The following is an 18,298-nucleotide window of genomic DNA, read 5'->3' as shown; positions in this document are numbered from 1 at the left end:
CTAAAACTTTTGCCCAGCACTGTATTATTAAATGTACAGTATTATGTGGAACAGTCTTAGTTTGTAAGTAATGCATTGGTGCTGATTAATAAGGGTTATAAGTAAGTGTTAGTATTGTGGCCAGATTAGGGTAATGCTGTTTGTCTGTTCACACTGTTCTAGAATGTTTCCCTCACTCATAGTATTCTAGGATGTATCCATCACTCACAGTGTTCTAGAATGTTTACCTCACTCTCAGTGCTCTAGGATGTTCCCCTTAATTAGTGTTGTAGGATATTCTCCCCTTTTGCAGTGATCTTGAATGTCCTCATTTACATTTACAGCACTGGGCTGACGCTCTTATCCAGAGCGACTTTTTGATCAGTTTACACAGGTAGGCGCAAGTAGTGTTAGGAGTCTGGCCCAAGGACTCTTATTGGTGTAGTGTAGGGTGCTTGTCCAAGCAGGGAATTGAACCTCAGTCTACAGTGTAGAAGGTAGAGGTGTTACCCACTACACCATCCAACCACTGTCCTCCCTCATTCATACTGTTATAGAATGTTCTTTCCCCACTTAAATATTTCTAGAATGGTCTCCTCATTCACAGTGTTTTAGAATGTTCTCCCTGTTCAGTGTTGTAGCATATTCTCCCCTTTCACAGTGTTCTAGAATGTCTTCCCCATTTATACTGTTATAGAAAGTTCTCTCCCCTCTCAAATAATGCTAGAAAGTTCTCTCCCCACACAAATAGTTCTGGACTGTTCTTCACTCACTCATAGCGTATTAGCATATTTTCCCCTCATTCAGTGTTCCAGAATGTCCTCCCACATTCATAGTTATAAAAGTTCTCTCCACACTCAAATAGTTCTAGAATGTTCTCCCCATTCACAGTGTTCTAGAATGTTCTCCTCATCAACAGTATTGTAAAATAGCCTCACCCCTCACAGTGTTCTAGAATGTCCTCCCTCATTCATGTTGTCATAGAATGTTCTCTCCCCACTCAAATAGTTTAAGAATGTTCTCCCCCATTCACAGTGTTCTAGAATGTTCTGCTCAGTTCAGTGTCCTAGAATATTTTCCCCTTATTTGCACACTCTGGCTGAAATGGCACCGTTGAGTATGGCATTTTTCTCAAATTGAAATATAAAATGAGATTCCAGAGTGATTTTGAGGGCACTACAAAATCCCACAATGCCTTAGTCATTTCAAGTGAACACTGTAAATCAGCTGAATGTCTCTCTTATTACTAAGTGATGTGCAGAGGCACGTCAGTTAACGTTAATGGAGGCCACAGAGGTGCTGGAATCACAACTAACTGAACTCTTTGATAAAAAAACATTAAACAAAACAACAGCTCTTGAATTTAATAACCCGAGCGCTGTTTATCATACAGCAAAACTCTGACTGGTAACGTTAGGTTACAGCATACGTTGACCAAGAACGAGTCAAGACTTACTTTTTCTGCATCCTTTGCAGTTTGCTAAACATTACAGCCTTGCCTACAACTAAAAATAAGAAGCCAAGTTCAGCCTCGCCAATAATTTATGTTGGATCTGTCGAGTAACGACGCAGGTCAAAGTTGTGATAATGACTGAATTCAATTATTGTGTTAAATTAAGTTAACACTATTAAATAAACAAAATACCTCTATTCTATAATATATATTATATTCTATAATAATCCATTTCTAGCACAATTCTGATGTGAGAGTAGCGATACATTTCAGTCACAGCCACAGTGAAATTCTCACTGTTCTAGAATGTTCTCAATTCTCTATGTTCTGGAATGCTCTCCACAATTCACTCTGATCTAGAATATTCTTCCCAATAACAGTGCTTAGAATGCTCTCCCACATTTCTCTTTTTGAATTTTCTCCCCATTCACATTGTTCTAGAACGTTCTCCCTGTTCACACTGTAATTAAATATTCTCCCCATTCACAGTGTTCTGGAATACTCTCCCAATTCAGATTGTTCTAGAATGTTCTCCCCATTCACACTGTTCTGGAATACTCTCCCCATCCACACTGTTCTAGAATGTTCTCCCCATTCACACTGTTCTGGAATACTCTCCCCATTCAGACTGTTCTGGAATGTTCTCTCCATTCACACTGTTCTGAAATACTCTCCCTATTCACACTGTTCTAGAATGTTCTCCCTATTCTTGCTGTTGTAAAACGCTCTTCCCATTTTCACTGTTCTAGAAAGTTCTTCATCTTCACATTGTTCTAAAATACTGGAATGTTCTGGAATGCTCTCCCTATTTACACTGTTCTAAAATGTTCTCCCTATTCATACTATTCTAGCATATTCTTTCCATTCGCTCTGTTCTGGACTGTTATCCCTATTCACAGCATTTACATTGTTCTAGAATGTTCTCTCCAATGAAGTGTTCTAGAATATTCAACCCAAAATTCATGAGCTTTAATGTAATTCTGAGCTTTAATGTTGTTAAGGGGTTAATGTGAAAATAATGTCCATATTTGAATGAAGTTTATTCAGTACATTTTAATTAGCTTATTACAGAGTCCCACATTGGCTTCATTACATATTTTACACACACACACACACACACACACATATATATATATATATATATATATATATATATATATATATATATATACGAGTAACAGTGTTTATTGACCCACAGCGTCTAGGTCAGAGGTCACTGACAGCAGCCTGCAGACACACAGGGGGAAGCAGAACAGCGAGCCTGAGCGGGACAATGAGATCAGCGAAGGTAAGGTCAGAGGTCAAGCTGGAACTGACCTCGGTAAAGTGGGGTCAGACGCAGGCCTGAATGGACAGTAGCTCAGCTCAGGGTGAGCTGGGGAGTGTGTGTGGGTGTTTGTGCAGGTGTGTGAGTGTGTGAGTTGTGCGTGTCCCAGCTGTCAGATGGGACTGCTCTAGGGTTACCATGGCAACCCAGAAAAAAGCCCCAGAACAGCTATAGCATTCCAAAGCCTGGATGAAAAGACAAGGGGCATCCCATTGAAACTGACACCTGCTGCCAGTTTTTCGCCCTACAAAGAGAACCAGACCTAAAGAAGAGGAGGACAATAACGGGTTTGAACATTAACCCGTAACTTCAATCGGTCCCATCAGTAAGCCATCCTGAGGAGCGCCAGTGCATCAGATGCAGGGAAAGCTGCAAACTAGTAGTGTACACAAGGTATGTTCAGTCTACTTCATATTCACATTATGGTTAGACGTTTGCCTATGGTCATCTTAATATTAGAGGGCAGTCTGGCCACCGCTACATCTGCTGTAAACATGCATACATGCCTACTACATGGGGCACCAGAATAGCATCTAAGGAAAGGGTCTCAAACTCAAATCAGCTGGTTTGATTCTCTTAGGGGGTGGTTGAAAAAATAGCAGGGAAATGGTGTCCAATTATCTTTTTCAGGTACAGCTATGTAACACATACACAAATTTATTAGAAATTCTTGTGTAACTGCAAACCACAAGTACTACTATTACTACCACTACAAATGCAAATAACAATAACAACAACAAAACAACAACAACAACAACAATAATAATAATAATGTTCAGTTAAATTAAGAAAAACTACATTCAATAGTTGAATTACATTAGACACTTATTGTAATAGCATTATTGTTCTTGCTGAACATGAGTGAAGTTACTACATGTGAAGTGTTGATAAAAGCAGCTAAATCTGCGCTCTCATTAAATTTGTGGGATAATTCCATTTATTTCTTAATTGTGCCACATGGTATCTACCTTGCACACCCATGTGGGTCCAGTGAGGGGCCAGTGTGGGCTGGAAATTAAGCCCACCATGGGGAGGTTAGGGCCAAATGCTGGTGGCCCAGCCTAATCCCTCATATCAGGACTTATGGTAGGCTGCCACCCTGGGGCCCTAACACTGGGGCTGGCATATACCCCTGGTTTCACAGCTGACTGGAGCCTCACTATAAACAGGCCGCAGTTAGGGCTTAGGGCTTTGTGTGGGGTGCCACCATAGGGGCCTGCATGTGTCCCCAGTTTCGTGACTGACCCCACTACTAAATTAGTTAAGATAAGTTACTTATGGCCATGACCACTCAGTGTGCAGCGTTCACGCAGCATCAGGTTTTTGTTTTAGTGGTTCCTCTTGTACTCAGCGCTCTGATTTTCCTTTTCATTGTAATTATCAGTCTAAGCTGATTTTATATAGCTTATGTTGAGCGACCAGTCAGAGTGTCTGGTAGGTGAAGTAAATCCACCCATTTAATGTAAATATTTAGCCCCAGAAAAAAAAATGTGTGGGCCAGATTTAAGGATAAATTGCACCAGTGGGTCAGCAGGTTGAGTCCCCTGCTCTAGACTGAGATTCTCTGGTTTGAAGACTAGCACACCTCCGTCTGATGATGCATCTAGAAGGTGGATGTAGCTTTTGAAGCACTTTAAGTGCTTGGGGAGTTGGTACTTGTGGGCGGGCTGTTTGAAAGTTTTATTGCTAGCTGGCTAATGCAGAAAGAAACCAGATAGCACGTCTGCGTTCCTTAGCATCTACACCAGCGAGTACACTCACAGTCGAGATTCATTTCTGTACGTTTGTATGATGTATTTGAGTAATGCATGTCGAGTATCATGAGAGAAAATAAAGAAATGGATCAAATCGATGAGGCTGAAGGATCCAATGCTGTGCTAGGAGCCAATAACCTATTAAACCGGAATGCACCTGTAAGCTTAATTGTTCTAGTAAGCCAAGCAAGTCCAGACTGAAATGGATTGTGTGGATTTTAATTTAATGCAAGAGAAGACAAGAAATAGCTTGATCAAGCATGCTAATGTGGAAAACAATGAATGGAAGTTGGTGGACACTGATTAGCATCAATTCATTTGTGTAATGGTAATTGGGGTCTGTTCACGTTTGGTGACGTTCGTTTTTTTTATTGCACCATTTCTTTATTCTGACTAGAATCTGACCTTCATGATATACATTCAATTTAAACACCAAATACAGAGCAGAAGTCACCCAGACCTGGAGATTATGAGATTAGTGCTGTGATAGACTGCGAGTCATGATTGATGGTGTGATTTAGGCCCAGAATAGACAGAGTCTGCGTGTGGAGAAGCAGCCATGTGTGGTTAGAGTTAAATTAGTTTTTTACTTGCAGGAAGGTGGATTTGAAACTTTTTCTTTTTTGTAAGTTTTATTACTTTCATGCAAGAGCAGAGGCTGCTGGTGGTTTTGCATCACTGCATCACTTTGGGGTGTAAAAATGTCACATGTTTAGCTCTGCGTGTTTGATTCATGGGTTTAGACGGAGTTAGATGAAAGCTGGAATTCTGCTAAAGGCATTTGGCTTCGCTAACATGGCATTAGTGGGAGACGTGGTGTGCGTGTGTGTGTGTGTACTATGTATGTCGAGAGCTGTCATTACAGAGACTGCTGGAGTAGACAAAGCTGAGAGAAAGCTATAAAGACTACAGAGCTCATTTCCACCTCTCTGCATCACCACCAACTGACAGAGCACTCAGGGACAGGCAATATGATGATATTTTATTGTTGTTGTGATATACAACACAATTTACACACTTTGCAGATACCATCAGTACATATAGAGCGCAGACCAGCTGCATGTTTCATTACTAAGAACATAATTAGTCCTGTTGAACTGGAATTAGTGCGGCACTGTATGTGAAATGGTAAATAAGAATCACAGATTTCATAGTTTTGTATGAAGTGATGCTACTAGTGCATTGTGATACTAGGGCATTGTGTCTGTATGTCAATGTATACATGTTGTTTATTAGACAGCAAAGCAAGGATGAAACACAATGAAACACTTGCACACATACACACACTATTTGCACATACACACACACTGCTTACACACCTATATGAAACACTTGCACATACAAACACACACACACACACGCACATACATTCTACTTGTATGTACGTAATACTAATAATAGTCATAATAATAATAATAATAATTTTTATTAAGAGAGGGAGGCCTGGGCCTCTTTGCTCGGATAAGCGGTTGAGGATGGATGGATGGATGGATTTTTATTTATATAGCACTCTTCATCCTGGTGGCAGTTCAAGGTGCTTTACAGACATGTGATAAAGTTAAACAGCAATGCAAAACAATATAACTATTAATGTAGAATCAAATAAGAAAAGGACACAGATCAAATGAAAAGATAAATACCTCGTTTTAATTAAACGGCAAGTTAAAGAGACATGTTTTTAGATGCATCTTAAAAGTGAGCACTGAGCTTGACTGTCTAATAAAAGGTGGAATTGAGTTCCACAGTTTAGAAGCAGAATAATTGAATGACCTCTCCATGTTTTCTGGATTCTACAGTGGGTATTTGTAGGAGGTCATTATCTGCAGATCTAAGATTACATGCTGGAACATAAACACACAGACACTGTGTGATGTAAGCTGGTGCTTTAAGGTCTATTTTTAAAATCTATCCTGAAATATACAGGTAGCCAGTGCGGTTCTTTTAAAACAGGACTGATATGATCTCTGTTTTGTTTTTGTTAGGATGTTGATGCATTTTGAATGAGCTATAAGGGATGTATAGTTTTCTTAGGAAGTCCAGTAAGAAGATCATTACAGTGATCAAATCTGCTCATAACAAATGTATGAACAAGTTTCTCTGCATCGCTCTGAGATAGAAAAGGATGGACTTTAGTGACGTTTCTCAAATGATAAAAAGCTACTTTTGTGGCTGCGTTTGCATGTGGGGATAAAACAGAGCTCAGAGTCTAAGATCACACTCAGGTTTCCTGCCTCAGGTTTGGTATATGAAGCTAAAGAACCAAGATTCCCATGAAGCAGCTTTCTCTGAGGTTTTGTACCAACAATTAGTGTAAAATTTTTTTCTGTGAATTACTTGTAGAAAATTTTGCAACATCCACTGAGAAATACACACAGACACACAGCTGGTCAGTTTGTCTACTGAGTCTTGATCGTGAGAAGGAATGGAAAAGTATAACTGGGTATCATCAAAAAAATAAATAATAATAAATATATATATATATATATATATATATATATATATATATATATATATATATATATATATACACACTCACATACAGGGACACAAGCAACAGCCTTAAAACTGAACCCTGAGGGAATCCACACTCCACAAGACGTGTCAAGTCTTTTTGATGAATGATTTCCAATTGAAACCATGAACTACCTATTACCTAAATATGATTTAAACCATTCTACAACTGTTTTATTAGCATATCATATTTCTGTTTTTCTATCTCTGTCTCCCTTTCTGTCTCTCTTTCTGTCTATGTCTCTCTCTCATACAGACACATACACACACACACACACCACACACTTTAATGCACTCTCTCTATCCTGGGGGCATACAGGTGTGCTCTGAGCTTTGGACTTCTCTACACCCTGCTTTTACCCAAACTCTCTCTCTCTCTCTCTTTCTCTTTCTCTTTCTCTCTCTCTCTGTGTCTTTCTCTCCCTCTCTCTGTCTCTCTCTCTCGCTCTCTCAGGGCAGGAAGGATATTAGACACTAATACTGCTTCTCTAATAGACCTTTCAAGGCTATACTTTATCCCTCAACACCTGCTACCTATACATTACACCCTCTGAGTCACATGTAGTCCTGACAGAGTTTACACTGTGTGTGTGTGTGTGTTTGTATTGTTCTTCCGCTTGATGAAGGCTTGTGGTTTGTTGTGAGATAACAGAGCACCTTTTTATGCTTTTTATCTGAACACACAGATATAGAGCTAATTGATCTGAAGAAAATATCTTGTTTCTCTGTAATTTAAATTGATTTTTTTTTAATGATTTTTTTTTTTGGAAATTTAGGTCCTGACCTGCTTTTTCGGCCATGAGGACCAGAATGTCCACATTTTCTGTCTCAAGGCTTGAATGCTGCCCATAGTGTGCCCCAATAGTCTTGAACCAGCGTATCGATAGCGGTACTATCGGCCGATACTTATGGATTGGGAAAATGTGGTATTGGTGCGTCTCTGTGCCAGACTGCTACTTAGTTGTGGATATGTAATGTACACAGTCCTCCTAGAATAGCTCAGTTACTCCTAGAATGGCAGCCCATTTCCACTCCTGGCTATGCTTTACAGTGGCAGATCATGACTATTAGAGCAAGGCCTTCAATTCACGCCATAGATGTCAAATCTCTGGCAAAATAGGAAGAAAAAGCCCACATTAATGAAAATGCTTATTTCTAGTAGTTAGTGCTAAGCTCAGGATTTTTTTTGGCTGTTCTAGATTAAACACAGACATACATCTATCAGGCATAACACTATGACCACCTTCTTATTTCTACACTTAATGTCCACTCACTGTCCACTCTATTAGACACTCCAACCTTGTCAGTCCACCTTGTAGATGTAAAGTCAGAGACGACAGCTCATCTGCTGCTGCACAGTTTGTGTTGGTCATCCTCTAGTCCTTCATCAGTGGTCACAGGACGCTGTTGGCTGTATATTTTTGGTTGGTGGACTATTCTCAGTCCAGCAGTGACACTGAGGTGTTTAAAAACTCCTGCAGCACTGCTGTGTCTGATCCACTCAGACCAGTGCAACACTCACTAACACACCACCACCACGTCAGTGTTACTGCAGTGCTGAAAATGATCCAGCACCCAAATAGTATCTGCTCTGTGAGGGTCCATGGGGGTCCTGACCACTGAAGAACAGGGTAAAGGAGGCTAACAAAGTATCAGAGAAGCAGATGGACTACAGTTACAGACTAAACCTAAAATTACACATCACATTATCACATCATACAAAATCACATTAAAGCAAAGTCTCAGAAGAATTGGTATCAGTATCAGAAAATTAGGATCATATCATATGAATCCAAGACATATCACAGTTTGAATATGTAGCAATATACCTGCAGTATGTTTCATATCTCACACTGTCCTGCTCTGTGCTCTGCTTCTGACTCACCAGTGATGAGGATGACTTACTAGCTCAATGCCAACTGGGGGGTTCTTCAGTGCATACGGAGACCCACTTGCTGTTATTTCCTATTGAGGAGCCTTAAAGCTACAAAGATGCACCAAGACACACACACATACACACCACTGTGTGATAAAGGCAAATTGGCGTTGATGCTGTTAATTATGTTGTGTTGAGCAGTCTGTGAAATGTGTGAATGCCTACAGGATGTCACTGATTTCCCATAGGGCTGTGCACTAACGTGTGTGTGTGTGTGTGTGTGTGTGTGTGTGTGTGTGTGTGTGTGTGTGTGTGTGTGTGTGTGTGTGTTGAAGTGTGTGAAAAAAGAGTGAAAAACCTGAACATTCATAAATGAGTGCACAGAGCTAACAAGCAAGTCTTTCAACAACAAGAGGAAGCAATTTATAGTTGTTGTCTTTAAAACCCTGTGACTCCTTTCTACTCTGTTTACTGTCTGCACTTCTTGAGAAATTGATCCAGCAGAAATACTCCTCTATTACTCTGAGGTTTTAGATTACATCAAAGAAAACACATCATGGAAAACAAAACTTTCAGCTTTTTAGAAATAAACATAAAATAAAAATAAAAATGTAAGCTCCAAACTTACCCTTCACTATCCAGTCCTTACAGTCCATATGTGGACATTAAGCTGTGAAAACAGACAGTTCTAAATCCACTGCCTTTGTGATGTCATAAAAAGTGTTTTAGGGCAGCCAATAAGAACAGAGCTCATTCACATATAACAGTCATAATAACAGAAACAGCCTGTTTAAGGGATAGAAATAAGTAGTAAAATTATTTATAAATGTTTTGTATATGAAACCACACATATGGTATAAATGGGGAAAATAATACAAAAAGTACAAATTATTTAAACCATGAATGGAAGTAAAAATCGCAAAATTTGATTGTTTTCCGAAAAATACGGTATATGGCCATTTTGAATTTAATGCCAGCAAAACATTCCAAAAATGTTGGGACAGGGGCATGTTTACTACTATGTCACATCACCTCTTCTTTTACCAACACTCTGTAAGCATTTGGGAACTGACACTGCAGTAGTTTTGAAAGTGAAGTGTTTTCCTCTTTTTACTTGATATATGATTTCAGCTGCTAATTATTTGGGGGTCTCCTTTGTCATGTTTTAAATGTTATAAAGAGCCAAATGTTTTTAGGTCTGGACTGCAGGCAGGCCAGTTTAGCACCTGGACTACTGAGCCATGCTGATGATATACATGCAGCATATGGCTTTACAATGTCTTGCTGAAATAAGCAAGACCTTCAATGAAAAAGACGTCATCTGGATGGCAGCATATGTTGCTCCACAGCTTATATATATTGGTCAGCATTAATGGTGCCTTTACAGATGTGCAAGTCACCCATGCCATGTGCACCAATGCTCCCCCATATCATCATGATTCCTGGCTATTTTCAGTGAAATACATTTTCAGTGAAATAAATATTTTCAGGGTTTAAATGATTTCCACATCATTGCATTTTGTTTTTAATTACATTTTACATAGCCTTCCAACTTTTTTGGAAAGAAGATTGTAAATCTTCGGAAAACGTAGAATATAGACCTTTTAACAGATTTCCAACAGTCATTTTCCTTCTTCTTTTCTGTTTGGACTTTTTCATTTAAACAGCTATATTGTAGTTTCAACCTTTAATCCTGAGGATAGGTCCTGTCTTCTACCTTAGCTTTCATTATTGCTGAGAATTCCACTGAGAGCATAACAGAAATGAACCGTGGCTTTATGAGAGCATTATCCACAGCTGTGAACTGTGTAAACCAAAGAGAATTTTAGTAAGTTTGGATGATTCTGATTTAATTTGGGGGCCTCCTCATAAAGCTGCTTGATTAACATTGCATTAAGTCAAAGAATCTAAAATAGAAGATACACAATATGGACAATAATGTTGGGACACTCTTAATCATTAAATTCAAGTGTTTCATTCAGCCCCATTCTCACGGGTGTATAAAATCAAGCACTTAGGCAAACAATCTGCCTTTACAAACATTTATGAAAAGAATGGGTCATTCTAGAGAGCTCACTGAATTTGAGCGTGCAACAAGTCAATTTGGGAAACTTCTTCCCTCCTAGATATTCCACAATCAACTGTGAGATGCAAGCATCACATCACCAAGCACAATACCAAATGCATTCTGTGGAGTGACAAATCATACTTCTCTGTCTGGCAGTCTGATGGATGAGTCTGGGTTTGTCAAATGCTAGGAGAACGCTACCTGCCTGACTGCATTGTGCCAACTTTAAAGTTTGGTGGAGGAGGGATAATGTTATGGGGTTGTTTTTTAAAAGATGCTTTGTGTACGTTTGTGGGAAAATTGCACAAAACAAGGTCCATAAAGGCATGGCTGGGTCAGTTTGATATGGAACAACTTGACTGGCTCACACAGATCCCTGACCTCAACCCTATCAAACACCTTTGGTTTGAATTAGAATGGAGATTGTGAGCCACATGATCTTCTAGATAAATGGTTAAAAATTCCCACAGGCACATTCCAAAATCTTGAATAAGAGTGGAAGCTGTTAGAGCTGCAAAGGGGAACCAACTCTATATCAATGCCTATGACTAGAATAGGATTTCAGAAAAGCTCTTGTAGGTGTAATGTGTAGGAGTGCCAATACTTTTGTCCATGTTGTGTAGTTTAACACTTGATCATCTTTTTCCTTGCTGCATAAATTCATGTGTGTTCATAGTTTTCTGCTTTTTTTCTTCCAAAATGTGGAATAGAATGCTAATGAGTTGGTGAGTCTAAACTTTTGTTGAGTGCTGTATATATGCAGGTGTGTGGGTTTGTCTGATTGAGTATAAATTAGTGGACAGGTGACCCCTCATGGCTCTCAGTAAGAAGGATGTTAGACTGGCAGACTGTGTGGGAGGGTCTGAATTTATTCTCAGACAGATTTTAAGCATTTCTTTTGGGCTTCCTGACCATAACACTACTCCACACCAGGAGGGATTGCATAATTACATTAAATTAAATCATGCAATAATTGCATAAACCATCCAAATCAAGTAAGAGATTATTCAGTTAAAGTTCTGTTTTTGCTTAGAATCTTGATTTTTCTTTGCATCAGGGATCTCTCAAGCTGAAAGAAAGAGAACACTTAAATTATGCATGTCACCACCATACTTTTGACTGGTAGCTGCAAATATTTGTTTAATCACAACTTAAACGTCAGTCCTTAAATCAGTTTTTTTCTTCCTACACTAGAAGGTGAAAGATTAAGCATGTTTATTTTGAACAGTCTAGACATGGAAACTTGTATTTTGAAGAAAAAAAAACAACCATTATTTTGTCATATTGACTAAAATTTACTCTTACATCCTTAGTAAATAATATATTTCTATATAGAACCATCAATGCACATATATCTCTTTGCATTATTAAAGGGTTCTTTGAATCCTGAAAGGGTTCTTAGATTGGTTGAGAATATGCTTTTTGAAATACGGTTCTAAATGGCACCAAAAAAGGTTCTTGTATTGTTACAAGTTTGACATCATAACAACAGAAAACCCATTTTTGGTGCTGTATAGAACACTTTTCAAAAAGATTCTGTGCAGGACCATACGCAAGACATTCTCCATCAGAGAATGAACCCTCAAAGAACCCCTGAATCATGCAAAGGGTTAATTGAGTGTTCATGGCTCTTTATAGAACCACTTTCTTTACTAAAGAACCATTGAAGAGCCATCTTTTTAGTCGTGTCTAAACAGAGATCTTCCTCATGTGATCCCGATTTGACATCTGCTGGCAAGTGAACTAGAGGGTCAACAATGTCCAGTGGGAATTTGATTGTCTTCATGTATTCAGATTTCTAACACTCAGTGAATGGCTGTCGTTAGTAGGTTATGTAGGTCAGAATTGATCACACTTCCCCTTTGGGCTGCATTGGCTAATGTGCTAATTTACCAAGGACATTCTAAAATTAGCCCACTCACTGAAAGATTAGGTATTCAAACGATACCACTGAGGTTCTAGTAACCTAAAAAACGCATCTCTTTCAGCCCATTTCCACCCCTGTCTGTAGATGTGTGTAGATACATACAGCACCTGCCCGCCAGATATGACTATAACTACACCTACTACTACTATTAATAACAATGTCTTATTTATATAAAGGACCTTTCTCTGACCCAATGTGGACCCAGTGTGAGATGCACAAGTATTTCAGACAGAAATGACAAAAGATGATCAAATAAACATGTGGATAAAACTTTATATGAATGTCATTTTGTAAGCATCTAAACAAATTTATTGCATCCATAAGGCATTATCAATATATATAAAAGTGAATTAAACTGAATTACACTTTATAGCTATTTTATTATACATTATGAATTGTTAATATAATGCATCATAAGTAGTATTAATAACATGTTATACTGTCAGTGGCAAAGAAGTCAGTCCCAGCTTAGAGAGTATAAAGACATACAAAGTTGATTTAGTGTGAAGGCCTAAGGAGAGGGAGAGAGTGAGATAGTACAGTGCTGTTGTTGTAATTTGTAATTTCACTGTAGAACCTCACTGGTTCTAACATGAATCGCTAGAAACTCTGTGACATCACCACACTACACTACAGTACAGTGTTGCTAATGTCTGCTAGCACTCTATTGCGTATGCAGTGTTAAGTGTTAAGTGCCAAGCTAACGGTGGTGTACATTAACAGTGGCGTACATTGACTTTCCCACATTGGGTAAAACACTGATGGCAGCACTAGTTTAAAATCTGACATTTGAAGCCTGTGTTGTGCTTTATTGTGTGTGTTTTAGTGTTTCAGTAAATTCTTCAGTAAACACTTTAACTTGAAGCTTCACTCTTAACACTGGAGGAGGCTTTAGTACAGTATGCTTCACTTTACTTAGAGATGAATACAGCTTATGAGGTCTTATAACTTGTTATGAACAGTACTTATAATGCACTATATTAACAATTCATAATGCATAATAGTCATGGCTATAAAAAACAAATATTTATAACCACGTTTTTCGATGCCTTATGAATGCATTATACCATGTTATGAATGTGTTTATAGGTGCTTACAAATGTGACATTCATAGAAAGTGTTACCAAAATGATATTATACAGGACTGTGCGATGGTGCAATTTGACATGATAACATATAACATTGTTACTACATAACATTAGAATAAATACAAAGAAACATTACCACAGTGCATCATCAACAGTTCTGCTTTTAAAACAGTATCAATATATTGATTAGAAGAGCACAGGCTTGTTTTCTGACTTCATGCTGAACTCTAATTATTGGATTTGTTCAATTCCAGCAGCAGCATCTTTTTTTTTTTCATTTCATGAAGGATTAAATAGATAAAGTAGGTATTGGATGGTCACTGTCAAGACTGGACTTGTTGGAGGAGAGCTTTGGAAATGGTCAATTTAACACACACACCAAATCAGAATGCGTCGTTTATTTGTGTTTATTCTAATATGAGTGTCCCTCTGTCCAGACTTTACTTTTCCTTAGACTCCTAAGACTTTTACTCCACACTGTGGTGTTGCATGATAATATCAGGTTAGTTGCTGTTCCTTTTCTGCTTTCAGAGAGAATTTACGATGTAGCTGATATCTCCTTCAATTCAGCCCTTTCAAGTGTATATGTACGTGAGGTGTGTGTGTGTGTGTGTGTGTGCGCGTGTTGAATTCCCAGTGTGTGCATTCCAAATCTGTACAGACTTGATAGCGATAGGTATTGTGGGAAAGGGCCATGAATAAGAGGAGAGGGTGTTGAGGTCAGGAACACACATCATCTTCAACTGTGAGACGAGTTACAGCACGACCATTAAAGACACACATTTATTCATTTACATTAAACATGTAAAGTGCGTTCAGGCGCACTGCTGTCATGTACATGATGGTAAATGCTGAATGACTGGAGTAAGCCACAGTGTTATCGTGGTATTATGCATAAGGCTTTTAGTGACACATAATGCATGTGGTCTTAGTATATTAAATAAAAACACAGTTAGAGTGTCATGTAGAGAAATAGCCATTAGTGGGACATTGATTGAAAACCGCTCAGTAGTTATAAATCAGTCCCAGCGTTGGAACCAAATCGCGAGTGGTGCATCTGCAAATAAAATCCTAAATAGAATAAAACAGCAAATAACCAAAGATCCATTTGCATTCAGGAAATCTACTAATTTATCTTACCACAACAAACAGGGCTGATCACAATTGCTGGAGTTGATCTCAATTATTTATGCTGACAACAGTTTTTTTTACTGTTGATAATGTTCCCAGGCTTGAAACTTTCTTTTAAAAGAAAGCAGAAAACATTCAGGCTTATGACTTGCTATAACACCTGTAGAGGGCAGCAGTGAGTAATGTTTGTTTATTTGAGCTCAAGTTCACTTTGTGCAACTATAGAAACATGTATAAAGTTTGTGGGCTTAGTTGGGCATGATGATTGTTGGTGGGGCATCGCCCCGCTAAATGGCCCTCTAATGCTTGGCCTCATGGGAGAGCTTGCAAGCTGTCGTTCAGATACCACTTGGATATAATAATAATTCGGATTAGTGAAATCAAAGAGCACAGAAAAATATTCAAGTGCTACTTGACCAGGTTTTCAGCTGAGCCTGGTGTATGAAAGGACAGCCATGAAACGTTTACTACCATAGTGTTTTAGCAACATTTTAAATCAAATATTAAATCAAATAATGCTCAGTAGTTTTTATTCAGAATTTAATGCAGTTTTATTGAGTACAGGTAGAGGGGCATGGTTGTTACTTCACCTACGAGACCACCTGACGCTGGGCTTGCTGCAAATGACTTCAGTTTAGCCTGTGCCTGACGCCACATAATAAATGACGAAATTAAATTTTACTCCTTAGAAGCCCCGAGTTATTGCTGTGCGAGTTAAATGTAATTGCATGATTATATAATTGCTTAAATTACACTTACAGTTCATTTGTATCAACATGTTCGTGTCTGTTCATTTCAAGGTCAAAGAATTACAAAAACATGGAAAAATGTACCACATATCTGCGAGCATAGCAATAATTTTTCATCATATTATCCTTACAAACACAAATATGGCATCCAAAGGTTAGAATCTGCAGAGTCTGACAGAACTGTTCATTACATTAACGTTAGAAATGACTTATATTTATACTTATAAACTTCGGCATCAAACCGACTGCCTGCCGACTGCTTCAGTTTAGCATTCGTCTGTCTCAGTTTGCTGGTTATCTTTCTTGGCTGTAAGAAATGCTTCACAAAAATATTGGCCCACTTATATCTGGAGAAAAGTAAGCAGGAGGGCATCGGATTAGGACATCGTATGTTCTCTCAGACGAATGATGTGTTTATTCAGGCATTCTCGCCATGGCATGAGAGACACGCAGTGTTGGAGACATACTTACTATCAAAACAGTTACCTGTCAGACGATGTCTGGGGTAACTGAAACATAGTTCTGTGTACAGTTTTGAATGTGTGTAGTGGTCTGCCAAGTCCTGATGACAGGTGGGGGAGGTAGGAGGGGGAGACATAATGTAATGCTATGCTTTAAGATTATTTTTTCCTGCCGGCTGGTGTATAGTTACAATAATCAAACATCAGAAGACGATTAGAGGCACCCAAGATTGAAGTGATTACAGGAGAAAAGAATTGGTAAATGGTGTGGTAAGATGAATTGTGCTCAGTGTGATTCAGGACATGAAGTAATAAGGTAAAAAGGTCCATTTTGATTTCAGGCCTAAAGGGCTGTTACCTTATTTTGGAAAATGTAATATATGATTAGGTTAGAGGTTTTCAGATAGTGAAATAATTTACATTTGTGTTTTTTTAAATATGAATATGAATATGAATAAACCCTGGATATTTCAAAAGCCGTATGAACCGTATTTATGAGCATGTCTATATTTTGCCATCAGCACTGTTTGGTATATATGGAATGAATGGTTTGTCACAGTGAGTAAATGCTCAAACAGTGTATGGTGGATATTATTTCCACAACAAATAGTAGATATAAAAGCAATGATGGTAGTTTAATGAATAGAGCCTTAATACTTTTAAATTGAATTACATTTTTAAATTGATTTTAGTATTTTCTAATTTAACCAAATTCTCATTACAGCAACTCAGTTACAGGAAAACATTAAAGGTTTGATTTTTTTTTCTAATGGATGAGTTTGATGTCCAGTGCCCTTCATAAATATTGGCACCCCCAATAAACATGAATTTACAGTATCACAGATCCACTACCATACTTCACAGTGGGGATGAGGTACTTTTCTGCATGGCTATCCGTGTGTCCATGCCAAACTCACCTCTGGTGTTTGTTGCCAAAAACCTTTATTTTGGTCTCATCTGACCACAGAACATGGTCCCATTGAAATTTCCAGGAGTGTCTCGCAAACTGTAGGCACTTAAGTTTTTGGGGCCTTGAGATCAGAGACTTTTATCTTTTATCCACCGGTTCGATCCCAGAGCCGACAGGATGTGATTGAGGTGTCCTTGAGCAAGACACCTAACCCCCAACTGCTTCCTGGGCACTGCGGATGGGGCTGCCCACCGCTCTGGGCAAGTGTGCTCACTGCCCCCTAGTGTGTGTGTGCTCACTAGTGTGTATGTGGTGTTTCACTTCACGGATGGGTTAAATGTGGAGGTCAAATTTCCCTGATGTGGGACTAATGAGGGTGACTTAATCACTTAATGATGTTTTGTTTTCTCTACAGGTGAGGAACCAGCAGCTTGAGAAAAGGATGATCTCAAATCAGTGATTTTGTATTACTTGCTTTTTTTCCTCAGCAGCAGACGTCACAGTAAAAACATCACACTTCTGTCTCTTTGTCTTCTTGTGTGCTTTTTATACACACACACACACACACACACACACTGCATTTCACATTCAGGTTTAATCTGATGTGCAGTGAAAGAGAGGCATCGCTGGGGTGTGAGGAGTGTTGAATGTTTAAATGTGCCTCTGTTCTCTGGGTGCTGGTTTGATTCTCTCTTTGGCTTCTTCTTGGGTTACCAACTGTTTTTTTTTTCCTGGAGTTGCAGCCAAACTAGATTAGATATGATCTGTAGTTTACATAACCGTGCTGAGGGAGGGAGCACACACCATCAAAGCGTACGTGTATTAAAGACAACACAAAATCTCATTAATTAACGCTGCAGTCAAGAGAGTCGAACAGCAGGAGAAGAAAGACACCTGTGTGTGTTTAGATTTTCTATTTGGTGTTTGATGCTGCCCATAATATTCTAAGTGTCATTTACACTGGGGGATAATGGGACACATCCCCACCCACCCTTTATTTAACATTGCTCTGTGGGAAATGTCAGCTGTGGCACAGACAGGCCAGTATTGGCTCTGCTGTGCAC

At 38.8% G+C, this 18,298-nt stretch overlaps 1 protein-coding gene across 5 annotated transcripts in view; it reads left to right on the top strand.

Annotated features, from left to right (window-relative positions):
- The window catches only part of LOC108435589 (collagen alpha-1(XIV) chain), a 130,847-nt gene that overhangs the window by 26,995 nt on the left and 85,554 nt on the right, over positions 1 to 18,298 (top strand). For 4 of the 5 annotated variants that reach the window (XM_037542453.1, XM_037542454.1, XM_037542452.1 and 1 more), the window contains exon 5: positions 2,631 to 2,720. The exons of the other annotated variant lie outside the window; for it this stretch is intronic. In XM_037542453.1, coding sequence (XP_037398350.1) covers positions 2,631 to 2,720 — 90 coding nt within the window. The remainder of the gene's footprint in view (positions 1 to 2,630; positions 2,721 to 18,298) is intronic. 5 annotated transcript variants of the gene reach the window in all.

Source organism: Pygocentrus nattereri, chromosome 11 (genome assembly GCF_015220715.1).
Source record: "Pygocentrus nattereri isolate fPygNat1 chromosome 11, fPygNat1.pri, whole genome shotgun sequence".
In the NCBI taxonomy this organism is placed as follows: Eukaryota; Metazoa; Chordata; class Actinopteri; order Characiformes; family Serrasalmidae; genus Pygocentrus; species Pygocentrus nattereri.
The sequence above is the reverse complement of the archived record's forward strand: the minus strand, read 5'-3'. Positions and strand labels throughout refer to the sequence as shown.